Below are 17,405 nucleotides of genomic sequence, written 5' to 3'. Positions count from 1 at the left end.
TGCAGCTTACCTGCGGCCGCCGCCACTGCGGAAGGAAGGAGGTGGGCGGGATGTTTACGTCTCGCTCATCCCCGCCCCTCCACTTCTATTGGCCGGCCGCTGTGTGACGTCGCTGTGACGCCGAACGTCCCTCCCCCTTCAGGAAGTGGATGTTCGTCGTCCACAGCGAGGTCGTTTGGAAGGTAAGTGCTTGTGACAGGGGGGTTACAGCATTGTGCGACACGAGCAAAAAATTGCCCGTGCCGCACAAACGATGGGGGCAGGTGCGATCGCACGAGAAATCGACACATGTAAAGCAGCCTTAAGTGCAGGGTACTTAGATTAGAAGCACCACTCCAGCCGGAAAATAAAAAAAATGCTGGAGTGGTGCTTTAAACGCCACCTTGCCTGCTGCAGTTGTTTTTTTTGTCAAACAATAGTGCAACTTAAGAGGTTTTCACAGGTCCCTGGTCTTTGTATCAGTCCATAAGTTATATTTAATAATCAAGACCTACAATTAGAGAAATGTTATCATTGATCTTTAACTTCTTTTTCACTAGTTGTTTATCATGATGATTGCTTATAGTATATTGAACCACACCGTAACCGTGCATTGATGCTCCGAATTGCATTTCTTATTGCTTTTGGATTATTTTATACTGGTTTAGAAAAATACACTGTTTTTCATTCTCTTTTAGGAATGGACATAAACAAGGTGGTACAGATATTAATTCGCAATAGAATTGAGAAAAACAGAAAAAAGCGCCAGGACAGCAGTGCATGAAATTTGTTGTTTTCCCACAGATGCTGAAATAAAGATTATTTGTTTACGGTGTTTTATATGTTTATTTCTTTTATGTGTTTGCAGTTTATTACAGTTTTTAATAAAGTATTTTACTTCCTTGTTTAAATGGAATTTTTCAACGTTACCTTGGCTTGCAAGAATACTGCCATTGTGATTGCTGACTCGGTATAGAAAATAACTGTATAATAGATAAGTATGGCGCTCTAGAGTTTTGGGTGCACAGATGGGGTGAAACCTGGTATTAATCTCAAAAAATAAATCTGGCACTCAAAAATTAGAGCAAATGTGTTGACATTTATTTTGAGCAGTCACAAGTGGTTTCAAGTAATCACGCTCCATCAAATTAATGATTAAAGCTATTATTGATAGACATTTACAGTCTCAGACTATAGATAAGACATATGACTATTTACAAAAGAAGCATCCCATGGTTCCAGTCTATGTTCTAACTAAGGCTGCTTTCACACCTCCGGTTTTTCCTGTGCGGCACAATCCGGCACTTTGCAGGAAAATCGCAACCGTTTTTTTTTGCTGCCGGTTGCGATTTTCCTGCATAGACTTACATTAGTGCTGCATTGTGCCGCATGGCCTTGCGTTCCGTCCGGTTTTTGCCGCATGCGGCAGATTTAGCCGATGCGGCGGCTGGATGGAACGTTGCCTGGCACGTTTTTTCGTGCGCCAAAAAAAAACCGCATCGCGCCGCATTCGGCCGATACGGCGCATTTTTCAATGCACGCCTATGGCGGCCGGATGCGGCGCGATGCGGCAATAACCGCATCCGGCCGCCGCATGCGGTTTTTGCCACTGCGCATGCTCAGTAGCATGCCGCAAGCGGCAAAACCGGACTGGCCGCAAAGGAAAAACTTATGCAAAGGATGCGGTGTTTTCACCGCATCCGTTGCATAGCTTGCACAGCCGGATTGAGCCGCAGAGCTCAAGCCGGATGTGTGAAAGTAGCCTAAGGCTACTTTCACACATCCGGCTTTTGCAATGCGGCACAATACGGCACTTTGCAGGAAAACCGCAACCGTTTTTTTTTTGCTGCCGGTTGCGTTTTTCCTGCATAGACTTTAATTAGTGCCGCATTGTGCCGCATGGGCTTGCGTTCGGTCCGGTTTTTGCCGCATGCGGCAGATTTAGCCGATGCGGCGGCCGGATGGAACGTTCCCTGGCACGTTTTTTGCTCTGGCAAAAAAAAACCGCATCGCGCCGCATCCGGCCGATGCGGCGCTTTTCCCAATGCATCCCTATGGATGCCGGATGCGGCGCGATGCGGCAAAAACCACATCCGGCCGCCGCATGCGGTTTTTGCCACTGCGCATGCTCAGTAGCATGCCGCAAGCGGCAAAAACCGGACCGGCCGCATGTAAAAAACTTATGCAAAGGATGCGGTGTTTTCACCGCATCCGTTGCATAGGCTTCACAGCCGGATTGAGCCGCACAGCTCAAACCGGATGTGTGAAAGCAGCCTTAGATACATAAAAGGGAGGCCCTTTGTAGCAGACACTGCCTGCATTCGATCTCCTCTATCCATAATACTGGAACACCTTTTAACCTCATTTTTTAATGACACCACCTTTCTTTCTATACACAGGTAATTTTCTGAATGTTATTCAACAGTTGGATAACATTCCTACGAAAGCCCTTTTGGTCACATGGGACATCAGATCGCTGCTCTTTTTTCGAAAAGGTGGATTTGTCTCTGGCCACTCTAGTAGATTGATACATTATGCACACTGGGGTTGTTGCACTTGTTAGTATGCCGGGTGGCCAATATATCCATTCGGTGTAAACCATGGTCCCCCGGGATCGAGGTCATTAGGCTGGGTAAGTGTCAGGGCTATGGTACAATGTGCCCCAGGACTGGTCACCCTGATGGGAGTCTTACTGGATTGGCAACCCAGTTGAGTCTCCGCCTCCGTAGCACGCCGCAGCTCGTTTTTCGTACTTTCTAAGCACACTCCACTATCCTGGGCTTTTGGCTAGGAAGAACATTTTTTATAACCCTGACTGAAGGTCAGGTCAGCTTTGGGCTGAGAAACCAACACCCCGGTTGGAGTTCCAGTCAGCTTTGGCTGAAAAACAAACACCAATCAGAGCCCCCTGCCCAACTGGGTAAACGCAGGGAGCATGACAAAGGCTTTCCCCTGATTTTGACAAGGGAGAGCACCGAAGATACTTGAACCTCACTTTGGCCTTCTGGCTCGGAGGGATGGGATTGGTTTATTGGGGACCCTATCCTAAGGGAAGTGTCCACATGAATCCTCGCCTTTTGCTCTGTTTTTGTGTGGCCACGGTCACATTTTTCAGTGCCTTGGATGCAGCTTCAATGAAAACATCAGTAGCTTATACACTTCAATTACACATGAGAACGTCATTTAAGCAGCAGAAACGTTGATGCGGAATGAATAAGATACATGATTCCAAAGTTAGGAGTTTTTGTTTGATGTTACTTAAGCAGGTTTGCAAAAAAAAGATTTTCCCAAGACTCATTTTACCTTTAGGTATAATGGACAGCAATGGGTTTCAATTCCCCCCCCCCCCCCCATGCAAATTGTTATATGTCTTAAGTCGAAGAGAATTTAGTTTATCCTAATGCAGATTTTCAGACGGCTACAGTTTGTCTTGCATTATGATAGCCATCAGATACATTTTCTAGATACAATGGTTTTCAAAGAAAACAAAGATACGCTCAACACTGATTAATATGTGAAGGAAACAGAGAACAATCTCTTGTATTTTGTCAGCTGCTAAGAGATCCATACCAACCTCCCAATTCACACAGATTAAGAGCATAGTTTCCAAAAACAAAAAAAGGGTTCACATTGAAGAGATGTGCCATAAATTCTACACCAGGGGCTACCCTAACAAGGTAAGGTTCTTGAAGCCATATTAAATACACATAGGAAAAAAACATCCGACAACCAAAATCAGCCCTGGTAAAAAAAAAAAAAAAAAGTGTACAGTCCCAACTGACCACCATTATAATTGGTACCTTAACCTGTCTGGGATGCTTATAATATTAAAACATGTTAAAAGGAGACAAAGTTTATCACCCTCACACAGGAGTGAGAATTCCTATGTATATGCCCCTGTGGCTTACTTTATATTGGAGAGATCACGCACCCCATAAAAATCTACCATCAGATGTGAGAAACTTGCACTTTCCCTACCATTTCATTTTCACAAAATGGGGCATGGGCCATCACTATTGAGATTTCATATCACATAGGAGAGGAGGTAATTGTATGCAACAATTGAAAAAGATGAAGGCTTTTTGGATCTTTCATCTACAGATGCTGGAATCTAAGGGGGTTTAAATAGAGATTTTGATGTATTAAGTTTGTCATTTACTGAATATTTTCTGTTTTCCTCTAGCAGCAACATGCACTATCCGTTGCATCCACTGAAATTCCACCTCCTGCAGTCAATGGGTATATTTTGGACACAACATTGTCCATTACGCTTTCCCCTATGGTCTTTTTTTCTTTTTTTTTTTTTTTTTCCAATTACTTATATATTTAATTTTGTATTCTTTATTTTATCTTTTTTTTATTTTTTTTCTTTCCTTCCTATCCTGTCCCATTATTCTTCTTGCTATCACATTCTTCTCCTAACTATTTGTCCTAGCTGCACATAGGAGCCTCTTGTTTCCAGGGGACCTTCTCCCTCTCAATATGTCCCTCCTAGAAGAAAGCACTCCAATATGCCATCCTCTGCCAAGCACAAACACAACTTTCAGTTACTTGACCGGAGGTCACGCTCCTGGCCTAACGTGATTTAACCCTGGCTGCATACTCTGTTCAGTGCCATTCTTTATAGCGAAGACCGTCACATCTCCACATTGCTGCATCCCTGAATCATACACTGTCTATTTGGTAAACTTTTTTATTCCTCCTTTTGTGTTCTAGAATTTGAAGACTTGTGGTTCTGGAGATAATTGCATGTTAATGAGTGTAACCTGAGACTTTGGTTGATCTGTAAGAGACACCTGCCTAGGATCCCTCCTCTCTTCCCCCTTATGTATACAGTGTGTCCACCCATATCCTGTCCACCGCCATTAACTTGAGAACAGCGGCAGCTATAGGCATATAAGTGGTGTCTAGGTCTAGTAAAGTAGCCATCCACTACACAATGAAACCATCTATAGCGCCACCTGGTGGAAAACAATGGAGTTAGCATTTTTATCTCGAAAATAGAACGAGATAGAGAAAATAAGTGAATTACAAAGTTGTAGGGCATCATCAATTCAATACGAATCGACACCTTGCATACAGAAATGCTATGATTAGAACGTGTAAAACTCACAAGGTGAAGCGATACCTCATGGAGACCTTCCTACAAGTCATTGGGTATGGTGGCTGCGTGGAGTGGCCTCCACGCTCACCTGACCCCATTGTACTTCTTTCTGTGAGGTCACATCAAACAGCAGGTGTATGCGACCCCTCCACCAACATTGCAGGACCTACGATAACGTATCACAGATGCTTATGCAAACGTGTCACCTACCATATTGCACAATGTACAGCAAGATACAGTATGCTGTCCAGAGTCCAGATATGCATTGCAGCTGACGATGGCCACTTTGAGCATCAAAGTTAAATGAGCGCCATATGCGTGACCAGCTTTCAATGTTTTTGGGGGGGGTCATGGGTTTCATATCATTGCATTTCTGTATGCAAGGTGTCGATTCGTATTGAATTGATGATGCCCTACAACTTTGTATGTCACTTTTTCCTCTGTCTCGTTCCGTTTTCGAGACAAAAAATGCTAACTCCGTTGTTTTCCACCAGGTGGCGCTATAGGTGGTTTCATTGCATAGCGCATGGCTACTTCACTAGACCTAGACACCACTTCTATACCTATAGCTGCCGCCGTTCTCAAGTTAATGGCGGTTGACAGGATATGGGTGGACACACTGTATTTATTTTTCTGTATTACTTTCCTCCATCTCACTCAGTGGTGTCCAGCCTACCCAGGCACGGATGAAAGATGTGTTAATTTAGCATATCGCTGTGACTTGTCTAGCCACACTCTATTTACACTTCTTACACTTTTTGCATTTTCTGCATTTTTTTTTTGTTATATGAATTGTATTTTACATACCAATGAATCATTTTATATACTATGCTTATTTGTTTATTGTAGTGCGTGTTTATTGCACGTTTGCACTGCTTAAAATAAATCTAATCACACTTGCTCTAATTTTTGGGTATTATTTTTTTTTTTATAGAAAATAAATGGTTAATTTGTCATCATTGTATTACAAGGTAACTTATTTCGATAGATTTTTATTTTGCTAAAAAAGAAAATGATTCGGTCTGATGATGGTTTATGCTCTGGCCAGGACTCTGATATACTGCAGATTAGTGAGGTCAGTGTGCAGAGTAGGGACACTACCTTGCATATGCTGAGCTGAAAACACACTGTGCACTCTCGAATATCCGGACATTCTAACTAGAGTTGAGCGTGGTTCGAGGTTCTCCAGTTCGCGGCTCGAGTGATTTTGGGGGCTGTTCTAGATCGAACTAGAACTCGAGCTTTTTGCTACAGCTCGATAGTTCTAGATGCGTTCGAGAACGGTTCTAGCAGCAAAAAGACAAGCTAATTACTAGCTGGCTTTCCGCTGTAATAGTGTAAGTCACTCTGTGACTCACACTATTATGAATTTTCAGCGTATAGTGTGCGGGAACAGCGCATTCAGATCACTGCTGTTTGGATAATGGCATGACTTTTTTTTTTTTTTTCCTTGTCTTCCTTCCCTAAGCGCGCGCGTGTAGTACTAGTGGGGCGGGCCAGCATGTCAGCCAATCCCAGACACACACACAGCTAAGTGGACTTTTAGCCAGAGAAGCAACGGCATGTGTGATAGGATGTCCATGTCGCATGTCCCTGCATTATAAAAACGGACATTTTCCTCCAGCACGCCATTATCTGCCTTCTGCGTCTTGGTGTCAGTCACCGCTGGCGTAGTTCCTGTCTCCGATACTGCTGTGTACGCTCTATACACAGCGCTATACAGAATAGGGATAGAAGTTTCTTTCAGCCCTTGTAAGGGCTAATACCGGCAGGGTCAGAGCAATAGGTGACAGTCAGGTCCGTGAAAACAGATTTTAACAGCTACACAAGATGACAGCGTCTGTGTAGCTAAGGTCAGGGATTTCCTCGCTGCATTTCCCCATTAGGAGGGATAGAAAGGGAGGCTTCCTTTCCTCTACCAAGACCCACAACCCTGCCACTGTACCCTCCTGCCCTTTGTACACTCAAGCTCATTGTTACTAAGCCATTATACTAGCAAACACTGAGTAAACTTAGTGGCATCCTAAAAGTGGCTGTTAGATTTGCACCAGTGGGACTCTAATGGAAGTCCATGTGCAGCACCACTGCATTGCACACTCAAACTCATTGTTACTAAGCTATTATACTAGCAAACACTGAGTAAACTTAGTGGCATCCTAAAAGTGGCTGTTGGACTTCATTATTGTCCCACTGGTGCAAAGCTATTTGCAGCACCACTGCATTGCACACTCAAACTCATTGTTACTAAGCCATTATACTAGCAAACACTGAGTAAACTTAGTGGCATCCTAAAAGTGGCTGTTGGACTTCATTATTGTCCCACTGGTGCAAAGCTATTTGCAGCACCACTGCATTGCACACTCAAACTCATTGTTACTAAGCCGTTATACTAGCAAACTATGCTGCCAGTTTAAGGGCCGTAGTTGCATTGTCAGGGATAGTTATTGTTGTTTATTCTGCTGTTAAAGCTAGACCACCGCTGAAATCTACACCACCTCTCAATTTTTACTACCACATTTTAAGTGCACAATCTTGTCGCAATCAAAATGAGTGGCAAAATGACAGATGCTGGTGGAAAGGGGAAGAGGCGTGTTGGAAAAGGAAAAAAAGGGTTTGTCCGTGGGGAAGGTGGCAAAGCTCCATTAACATCTGCTGAAGATAGACCATCCTCCAGCAAAAGTAAGATGCCTACTACTTACCATGGACAATCCGATGTGCTCCCTTTTTTACGGACACGAACAACTGGAACAAAGGTAGATGATGGCCAAAAAAGGAAAATGCTTGAATGGATCTCAAGTGGTCCAACAAGTGCCCTCTCCGCCACCTCAACTACCGCATCCAAAAAACACCAGTCCTCTGAGTTGTCAGCCCAATCACACTTGCTTTCTCCCAGCTCTGAAGTCTCCATCCGCCCTGCACAGTGTGGTGGAACTGAGATGGCTGAATCTGCAGAGCTGTTCAGTCACACTATAGCCTGGGAATCAGAAGTCTGCTCCCAAGCTACAGTGAGTATAGACCAGGAAATGGTCTGCAGTGATGCCCAGAACCTTTGTGACTCTGATTCAGGCCGTGAGGACCAAGTTTCTGAGCATAATGTTGACCCTTTTTCACAAACTGTAACACCTGTTGTTATAGACAATGAGGAACATACTGATGACGATGAGACGCAGATACTAGATTGGGATGACAACTTAAATATTCGGTCAGGGCAAGAAGAGGCTCGGTCTGAGGGTGAGGGGAGTGCAAACACAACAATTGATGAGGAAGTTCTAGATCCCACCTACTGTCAACCCACAGTCAGGCACTCGAGGAGGTCAAGAGAGGCGGTGGAGGAGGATGCAACCGACGACGAAGTTACCTTGCGCCTTCCTGGATAGAGTCGGAGTACTGGTAGCACGTCTACAGCTGCATCCTCAGCCACCACTCTGCCTCTGAGCACTAGTCGGGGTGGATCAGCAGGTCGCATGCCCTCTAAGCCTTGCCTAGCCTGGTCCTTTTTTGACATAGCAAAAGATCGCCCAAATTATGTGATCTGTAAAATTTGTCGTGATTCTGTTAGTAGAGGGCAAAACCTCAGCAGTTTGACAACTTCTTCCATGAATTGTCACATGAATAAATATCATATGTCCCAGTGGGAAGCTCACCGTGCTGCAATGCGGCCTAGCAGAGAGAACCATCCACCGCCTGCCCCTTCCAGTGCATCCACGCGCTGTTCATCTTCTAGGACTGTGGGGACAGCTGTCACACCTGGTTTTCCACGCACAACTTCCACCACTGTAACCGCAACAGGCAGTTTGCTTGGTAGGTCGTCAGTTGGTTTGGAAGGGGAAACAAGTGCGTGTGTACAGCTCTCTCAGACATCGATAGCATTGTGAAGCCCCACAGGTGTACTGTCGGTGCATTACCTTCAGGGACTCCACTCGGCTGGATCTGTCTGGTCACAGGTAGGAAACCTTCTTTGTAGTTTGTCGTGACGCCACTCTCAGATTTGCGGTCAGTGGGGGACCGCCACTGCAGGTTAAGGGATGCCTGGGGCTGATGGTGGGTGCAGCCAGTTGTAGTAGCCTCCTGAGAGTGAGGCAAGCCCCAGGGCCCTGTGTAGATGTGTAGAACTACAAGGCGCAGAATGACTCAACACAGGCAGGATGTCTTTCAGGGTTTTTACTCACAGTTGATGGCAGGGTGAGTGACCCGGGCGTAGCTGGGATGAACCAAGTGGGAACCAGGTGTCCTTCAGGCTGACTTGTGAGGGTGACTACTAACTCGCCTTCCTTAGCCCTTGGTGGTTTGGGGTAACCCCGACTTTGAGTCCCTATGGGGGTCACCCAGGGAAGATGCTGCAGCCTCTCTCCCCTTCGGTTGCCGTTTGCTTGTCGCCTGGACCAGGCCACTCCAGCTGCTTGCCTCCTGTGACCTATGGGCCCTAACTGTGGCTACGTGGCTGCGGCTTTTGTAGTGTTGTGGCGTGGGCTTTGAGAGCCCCACACCGGCAGGTTTAGCAAAAGAAAGCTGGATCTATCTCCGCTTCGGGATCTGCCGCCCGTTTGGGCCTGGTACTCTCTAGCAGTCTCCTTACTTCCCACTCCGTGCTCTCTCTTTAGCTGAAGATGGATTTCGGGTAGCCCTCCTAGTTGACCGTTCTCCCCCGTCAGTAGCCACTGCGCGGGCGCTGTCAGACTGCACAGCCCCAGGGATCTGCTCCTCACTCGAGCTCCCTGGACTCTACACTGAACTGGCTCACTGCTCCTCCTCTCCTGTTCTTGCCTACGCCACCTAGCAACCAGACTCTCTTACCACACCCCTTGAGAGGAGATGGAGGCTTTTGGCCCCCTCCACTATTCCAGTGAAGGTGAAGGCTTTTCCCCCTCCTGGGATCCCCAGGGGTCCTCTCATGGGTACATGTGTGAGACCTGATCACTATGCGCCTGTGTTCCACACCCCGGTCAGCCTTCTGGATTACCTGTGTTGTACTGTTCCCAGCATGGGTGCAGTACTCAGTGGTGCCTGACCAGGTCAGGGGCGCCACATTCCCCCTTAGTTATCACCAGCACGTCCTCGGGCTGCAAGACAACATTTTAAAATGCATAAAACATTAAAACATGTAAAACATTTTTAAAAGCACCAGGTACCATACATCACCACCCTCCACCCACAAGTCCGTTAACCCACCCAAAACCCTTTCACGTTGGCCGCGACTTCAGCCACTTCTGGCAGGATGTAGAGGCGGCTTTCATGGTCTGGTGGTCTTCAGGGTATACCTGGCCTGGTGGATCCGCGCCTTCAGCCTCTTCTGGCAGGATGCAGAGGCGGCCTCCACAGTTGGTGCTGACCAGGTACCCTCTTTGTGGTGGAGAGCCAGGCCCCATAAACAGGCATGCTCTCTGGTCGCAGGTGAGCCAAGGCCCTATATACGGACGGGCTCCTCCTGGTTGCAGACGAGCCAAGCCCCTAAACAGGCTGACTCTGGTGATGGTGGTGCCCTCTGGTGTAACTATTTACACTGCGAGAGTTTGTGGCTATAGCCAGTTCATAGCCTTAAGGTTCATTTCTCACATCAGTTTATGTGGGCACATTCTTAAACTTGTAAAACGTTGCAAAACAAACTTTTCAAACTGGTAACTTGCTGTATTTCTTATGTTATTTACATGGATTCCTCTTCACCAGGGCTTGGGCCTGTAAGGCTGCGGCACCTGTTGCTTTCTTGACCTTTTTCCTCATCTGTAGTTGTCTCTTCATTAGGTCTTTGGTCTTTTCTTTCTTTATGGCTGTCTTTCCTTTCTTCTTTGGGACATGGTACTACATCTAGCGCATACCACCCTCTTTCTCCTTGGTGCATGGTGAACTGTACGGAGTCTCCCATCTTTAAGTTTCTGCCAGGGTGTCCTCTGGGCAGATGAGCTCTGACGTCTCTCCGATTGACAAAAATACCTTCTTTTATACCAGGTGCTACGATGAACCCGTATCCTGACTTGAGGCTGAAGTCCTCCACTACTCCTCTGCAAAGGGGTCCTCTGGCCTGGGCTTTGGCTCTTCTCAGGAACCTTTTCTCCTGTAGATCTCTGGCCGTGACTTCTCTCTGCTCTGGGGATGGCGGTGCAGGGGAAAACTGGGTTCTGCTGCGGCGCTGTGTCTTGCAGGCTAGATTCTGCGAAGTGCAGCTTACAAGCTCCCAAGTGAGGCTTTGGGGCAGATCTTCCTCAGCAGACGGTGCCAGGTCTTCCTCGTCCCAGCGGGAATATGGCAGCATCTCCGGCTCTGGGACTAGCACTGCTGCTGGCTCCTGAGTCAGCTCCTCAGTTTCCTGGCCTCCTCTCCCCCTTTGTTCTTCGCTGCACTCTGGTCGTGGCAGCACTGGGGATGAGTGTTCCTCAGCTGGCCCAGTCGGTGGACTCTTCAGCGTGGTTGCTGCAGGGGTGGCCTTAGGGGTGTTCGGAGGGAGCATGTATCGGTCCACCATCTCCTGTGGAAACTTAGCCTCCAGGTCAGCCTTCAGCTGCCAGTATGCGGAGTCTTCACCTATCAGGGATTTCCTAGTAGGGACTTCCTTAGGCTGGGGAGCGGTGTCTGCTCTGGCCTTGCAGGCCGGGGTAAATGGTGATGCAATCTCTTGGCGGGCCGCGCCCTGTATGGCGGCGGCCTGGTCTTGGCGGGCCGCGCCCTGTATGGCGGCGGCCTGGTCTTGGCGGGCCGCGCCCTGTATGGCGGCGGCCTGGATCGGCGTCGCAGCTGCGATGGGATCTGTGCAGGCTGGGCTGGGCGTCGCTGCAGGGACCGGGTCTTGGTGGGCCGAGCAGGGCATCGCTGCGGCGGCCGGGGCTTGGCGGGCCGAGCAGGGCATCGCTGCGGCGGCCGGGGCTTGGCGGGCCGAGCAGGGCATCGCTGCGGCGGCCGGGGCTTGGCGGGCCGAGCAGGGCATCGCTGCGGCGGCCTGGGCTTGGCGGGCCGCACCTGGCATGGCTGCGGCCTGGCTCAGCGTCGCCGCGCCGGGCGCCTCTTCTGGGACCGCGGTCGTAGCAGCAGGGGTTGGAGCACTTGCGCTGGCCGGGGCAACTCTGGACTCACCCATCAGTGGCACCATCGGGATCTGAGTCGTCGCCGCTCGATCTGGCAGGCGTCGCGCGGCTCCCTCCTCGTAGGTCCGAACCGCCGCAGCCATCTCCAGAAGCTCCGTGCGTCCCTCACTGAGCTGTCGCATAATCCTGGCCTCCAGCTGATCGCAGAAGATAGCAAGCTCCCGGCACCACCAGGCAGCAGAGCCTGGTTCTGGGTATCCACGTCCGGACTCCATCTCTTCTCTCTGCAGCAGCAGGCTTCTGGCTCCCTTTCTGTCCCGACGTCTCTGGACGCTTCCGCTCTCTTCACAAGCGAGGTCAGAACTCTGCAGGGGATCTCTGGGTAGCCACACCTCTTCGTGGGCGGTAACTTCTCCCAGCGCGGGCTGCTGTTGTTTTTCAGCGCGCTTTCCATGGTGGCAATATGGCGGCGCTTCCAATTTTTCAAGCGGACCGCCCAGGCACATGGTCACCTGTCTGAACAGGTCTAGTCCTTATCCTGTTCGTGACGCCAGATGTGAAGCCCCACAGGTGTAGTGTCGGTGCATTACCTTCAGGGACTCCACTCGGCTGGATCTGTCTGGTCACAGGTAGGAAACCTTCTTTGTAGTTTGTCGTGACGCCACTCTCAGATTTGCGGTCAGTGGGGGACCGCCACTGCAGGTTAAGGGATGCCTGGGGCTGATGGTGGGTGCAGCCAGTTGTAGTAGCCTCCTGAGAGTGAGGCAAGCCCCAGGGCCCTGTGTAGATGTGTAGAACTACAAGGCGCAGAATGACTCAACACAGGCAGGATGTCTTTCAGGGTTTTTACTCACAGTTGATGGCAGGGTGAGTGACCCGGGCGTAGCTGGGATGAACCAAGTGGGAACCAGGTGTCCTTCAGGCTGACTTGTGAGGGTGACTACTAACTCGCCTTCCTTAGCCCTTGGTGGTTTGGGGTAACCCCGACTTTGAGTCCCTATGGGGGTCACCCAGGGAAGATGCTGCAGCCTCTCTCCCCTTCGGTTGCCGTTTGCTTGTCGCCTGGACCAGGCCACTCCAGCTGCTTGCCTCCTGTGACCTATGGGCCCTAACTGTGGCTACGTGGCTGCGGCTTTTGTAGTGTTGTGGCGTGGGCTTTGAGAGCCCCACACCGGCAGGTTTAGCAAAAGAAAGCTGGATCTATCTCCGCTTCGGGATCTGCCGCCCGTTTGGGCCTGGTACTCTCTAGCAGTCTCCTTACTTCCCACTCCGTGCTCTCTCTTTAGCTGAAGATGGATTTCGGGTAGCCCTCCTAGTTGACCGTTCTCCCCCGTCAGTAGCCACTGCGCGGGCGCTGTCAGACTGCACAGCCCCAGGGATCTGCTCCTCACTCGAGCTCCCTGGACTCTACACTGAACTGGCTCACTGCTCCTCCTCTCCTGTTCTTGCCTACGCCACCTAGCAACCAGACTCTCTTACCACACCCCTTGAGAGGAGATGGAGGCTTTTGGCCCCCTCCACTATTCCAGTGAAGGTGAAGGCTTTTCCCCCTCCTGGGATCCCCAGGGGTCCTCTCATGGGTACATGTGTGAGACCTGATCACTATGCGCCTGTGTTCCACACCCCGGTCAGCCTTCTGGATTACCTGTGTTGTACTGTTCCCAGCATGGGTGCAGTACTCAGTGGTGCCTGACCAGGTCAGGGGCGCCACAGCATCAACGTTGGATGAAAGCAACATCATGTCTACGCCTGCACTTTCCTCACAAACCTGCATTTTTTCACGGACACCCTACTCACCACCGTCTACACACAGCAGCCAGATCTCTGTCCTTCAGATGTGGACAAATAAAAGGCCATTTCCTGCGACCCATGACAAAGCTAAGAGGTTGACTTTATCCCTCTGTAAGCTCTTGGCTACCGAAATGCTGCCTTTCCGCCTGGTGGACACACAGGATTTTAGAGACCTTATGTCTGTCGCTGTGTCCCAGTACCAGATGCCCAGTCGCTACTACTTTTCTAAGAAAGGTGTGCCTGCGCTACACCAGCATGTCGCATGGTGCGGTGGCAACGGACATCTTTAGGAAATCCACGTCCGTGAATTCTCTCCTGCATGCTAGATCTAGTCATCCACCGTCAACCATACGATCAATTCCAGTCGGGCAGTTCCTACGTCTTAGACGGATCTGCTCGACTGATGAACTCTTTGAACAACAGGCGGTGGATATGCGGGAGAGATTCGCGGAGCGTGGGTATAGCCAGAGGTGGATTAAGAAAGGATACCAGAGAGCAAAAGGCACCAACAGAAATAGTCTCTTGTCCCATGCCTATGTCAGTCGCAGCTCATCATCATCCTCTGGAGCCACTCGATTCATCTCCCCTTACAATAGCCAGTGGCATGACATACAACAGATTTTTGTGAAGCATTGGGGGGTGCTCAAGACAGATCCTGTGCTAAGAAAGGTGGTCTCTGATCGCCCACTCATGACTGCCAGACTGGGCAGAAGCCTGAATGATTTACTGGTTCATAGCCACTATATTTCAAAATCAGGTCTGCCCTTTCATACAGGTCGCCCCAAATGGGGTTGCTTCCCCTGTGGCTCTTGCCTCACCTGCCGCAATATCAGACGGACCACCACTTTTTTGGCGGCGAACTCCAGCAGACAGTATGAGATTCGTCACTACATTACGTGCAGTACTGCTGGAGTCGTGTATCATGCCACATGTGGGTGTGGACTGATATACATCGGACTAACCTCACGTGAACTCCGTAGGAGAACACGTGAACATGTACGTGATATTGCGGCGGCAGCTGAAGTGGAGTCCATGGAGTCCCTGAAGACATTACCACGCCACTTCAAGCTCAAGCATAATTGCGATCCATCGAGCTTAGTGGTTTGTGGAATTGACAAGATACATATGGGCATACGTGGGGGCGACCTTATGAAGCGACTGTCACAACGAGAAGCCCAGTGGATTTTTCGGCTTGGGACAGTTGCCCCTGACGGGTTAAATGAGAGGCTTTCATTCTCACCCTTCCTATAGCACATAATTTATTTATTTATTTATTTTTTTTCTGTTCTTGATCAGTACTAATTTTTACATCCCCCTGCTTTATTTGCACTATGGCTATTTCTGACCTCCTCTTTGGCTTACTTGGTATGGCCATCTCCCAACGGGTTTAGATAAGGGATTTCCCTATATTAGTATTATCTCTACCTGTTTGGGTACATAGAGGTATTCCTCTTTTGTCTCCTTTTATTTTATTTTATTTTATTATGACCATTCTATTAGTGCTCCTCTGTATTGATATTTATCTTATGCTGCAAGTCCTGACATCGGTTTTCCTATGCCTTCATTGTATATATTATTTTTAGCAGTGATCCATATTGATTCTTATCTTTGTATCTCACGGTCTCCCGTTGAAGCACAGGCGAAACACGTGTCGGGACCAGGTCCATATGTGAGGCTGACAGACTCCCTTTCTGGGTGCTATACATACCACAGGTAGCTCCTTCAGGTGCCATTTTACCCACCACTCTATGACTCTTTTTTTTTTTTTTTTTCCTCTGAGATTATTCTGGTGGTGTTACATACTGGTGTATTCAGGCCCTGATCTGGACCTTATCCTGTTGGTTACTGTTTAATGTATGGACATTCCATCACTCCACTAGCCCAGGGGGTATACTATTGATATCTTTTGGTTACTTATATGCCCCCCCGGGATATAGTAATACTACTTTCCTACCAGTTTTAGTTAAGGGGTAGTCTGTCTCCCTCCTTGGGACCTTTTTTTCTCTCTCTGTCTCATCTAATTGGATTTTAACTATGTATGTCTAACTACTAACTGTCATCACATGTGATTTTTGATATTTGCACTTTTTGTAATAATAAAAACTGTATACTTTTTCACAACTGTGGTACAGTAGTTTTACTTAAAAAACCCATGATAAATACCCCTTCTTGTTCACAAGTTTTTGTATGTATTCTATGGGGTCCATGTATATTACAACAAATATGAGGTCTGCTCTACTTGGTCTCTGTTTTTCTAACAACTTCCACCACTGTAACCGCAACAGGCAGTTTGCTTGGTAGGTCGTCAGTTGGTTTGGAAGGGAAACAAGTGCGTGTGTACAGCTCTCTCAGACATCGATAGCACCAACGTTGGATGAAGGCAACATCATGTCTACGCCTGCACTTTCCTCACAAACCTGCATTTTTCCAGGGACACCCTACTCAACACAGTCTACACACAGCAGCCAGGTCTCTGTCCCTCAGATGTGGACAAATAAAAGGCCATTTCCTGCAACCCATGACAAAGCTAAGAGGTTGACTTTATCCCTCTGTAAGCTCTTGGCTACTGAAATGCTGCCTTTCCGCCTGGTGGACACACAGGATTTTAGAGACCTTATGTCTGTCGCTGTGCCCCAGTACCAGATGCCCAGTCGCCACTACTTCTCTAAGAAAGGTGTGCCTGCGCTACACCAGCATGTCGCACACAACATCACCGCTTCCTTGAGAAACTGTGTGTGAACGGGTGCATTTCACCACCGATACTTGGACCAGTAAGCATGGACAGGGACGTTACATGTCGCTGACTGGGCACTGGGTAACTATGGTGAAGGGTCTGCTGCACAAGTCTTGCCGTCCCCACGACTTGTGTGTCAATCCTCTGTCTGTCCAAGTTCTGCCACTGCTTCTGCCTCCTCCACCTCATCTGGGTACTCCACCTCCGCCCCAAGCCTGCCTGGTCAGGCCACCAGCGTTGTAACTGCGCAGAAGGAATCACGCACTCCTCATTACTATGCTGGCAGCAGAGCGCAACGGCATCAGGTGGTCTTTAGCTTGAAATGTCTTGGAAATAAGAGTCACACAGCGGCTGAGTTGTGGGCAGCTCTGGAGACTGAGTTTAATAAATGGTTGTCTCCACTCAACCTGCAGCCTGGTAAGGCCGTGTGCGACAATGCTGCAAACCTGGGTGCGGCCCTTCGCCTGGGCAAGGTGACACACGTGCCTTGTATGGCTCACGTGTTGAACCTTGTTGTCCAGCAATTTTTAACACACTATCCCGGCCTAGATGGCCTTCTGAACAGGGCACGAAAACTGTCTGCTCACTTCCGCCGTTCAACCACCGCTGCTGAGCGACTTGCATCGCTCCAGAAGTCTTTCGGCCTGCCGGTTTATCGCCTGAAATGCGATGTGCCGACACGCTGGAATTCGACTCTCCACATGTTACAGCGACTGTGGCAGCACCGCCGAGCCCTGGTGCAATACGTCATGACGTATAGCCTGGGCCAACGAGATGCAGAGGT

At 48.8% G+C, this 17,405-nt stretch overlaps 1 protein-coding gene across 4 annotated transcripts in view; it reads left to right on the top strand.

Moving 5' to 3' along the window:
• LOC142244310 (uncharacterized) overlaps positions 1 to 1,010 on the top strand; it is a 417,067-nt gene extending 416,057 nt beyond the window's left edge. For 3 of the 4 annotated variants that reach the window (XM_075316516.1, XM_075316515.1, XM_075316520.1), the window contains one exon: positions 678 to 1,008. In XM_075316516.1, coding sequence (XP_075172631.1) covers positions 678 to 763 — 86 coding nt within the window. In that variant the 3' untranslated portion in view covers positions 764 to 1,008. Of the gene's footprint in view, positions 1 to 677 lie in introns of all 4 variants that reach the window. The other variant, XM_075316518.1, reaches the window with a different exon arrangement.
• Positions 1,011 to 17,405: the final 16,395 nt, after the last annotated feature.

This window comes from Anomaloglossus baeobatrachus, chromosome 6 (genome assembly GCF_048569485.1).
Source record: "Anomaloglossus baeobatrachus isolate aAnoBae1 chromosome 6, aAnoBae1.hap1, whole genome shotgun sequence".
Lineage (NCBI taxonomy): Eukaryota > Metazoa > Chordata > Amphibia > Anura > Aromobatidae > Anomaloglossus > Anomaloglossus baeobatrachus.
Note: the sequence above shows the minus strand (reverse complement) of the source record. Positions and strands in the feature narration are given on the sequence as shown.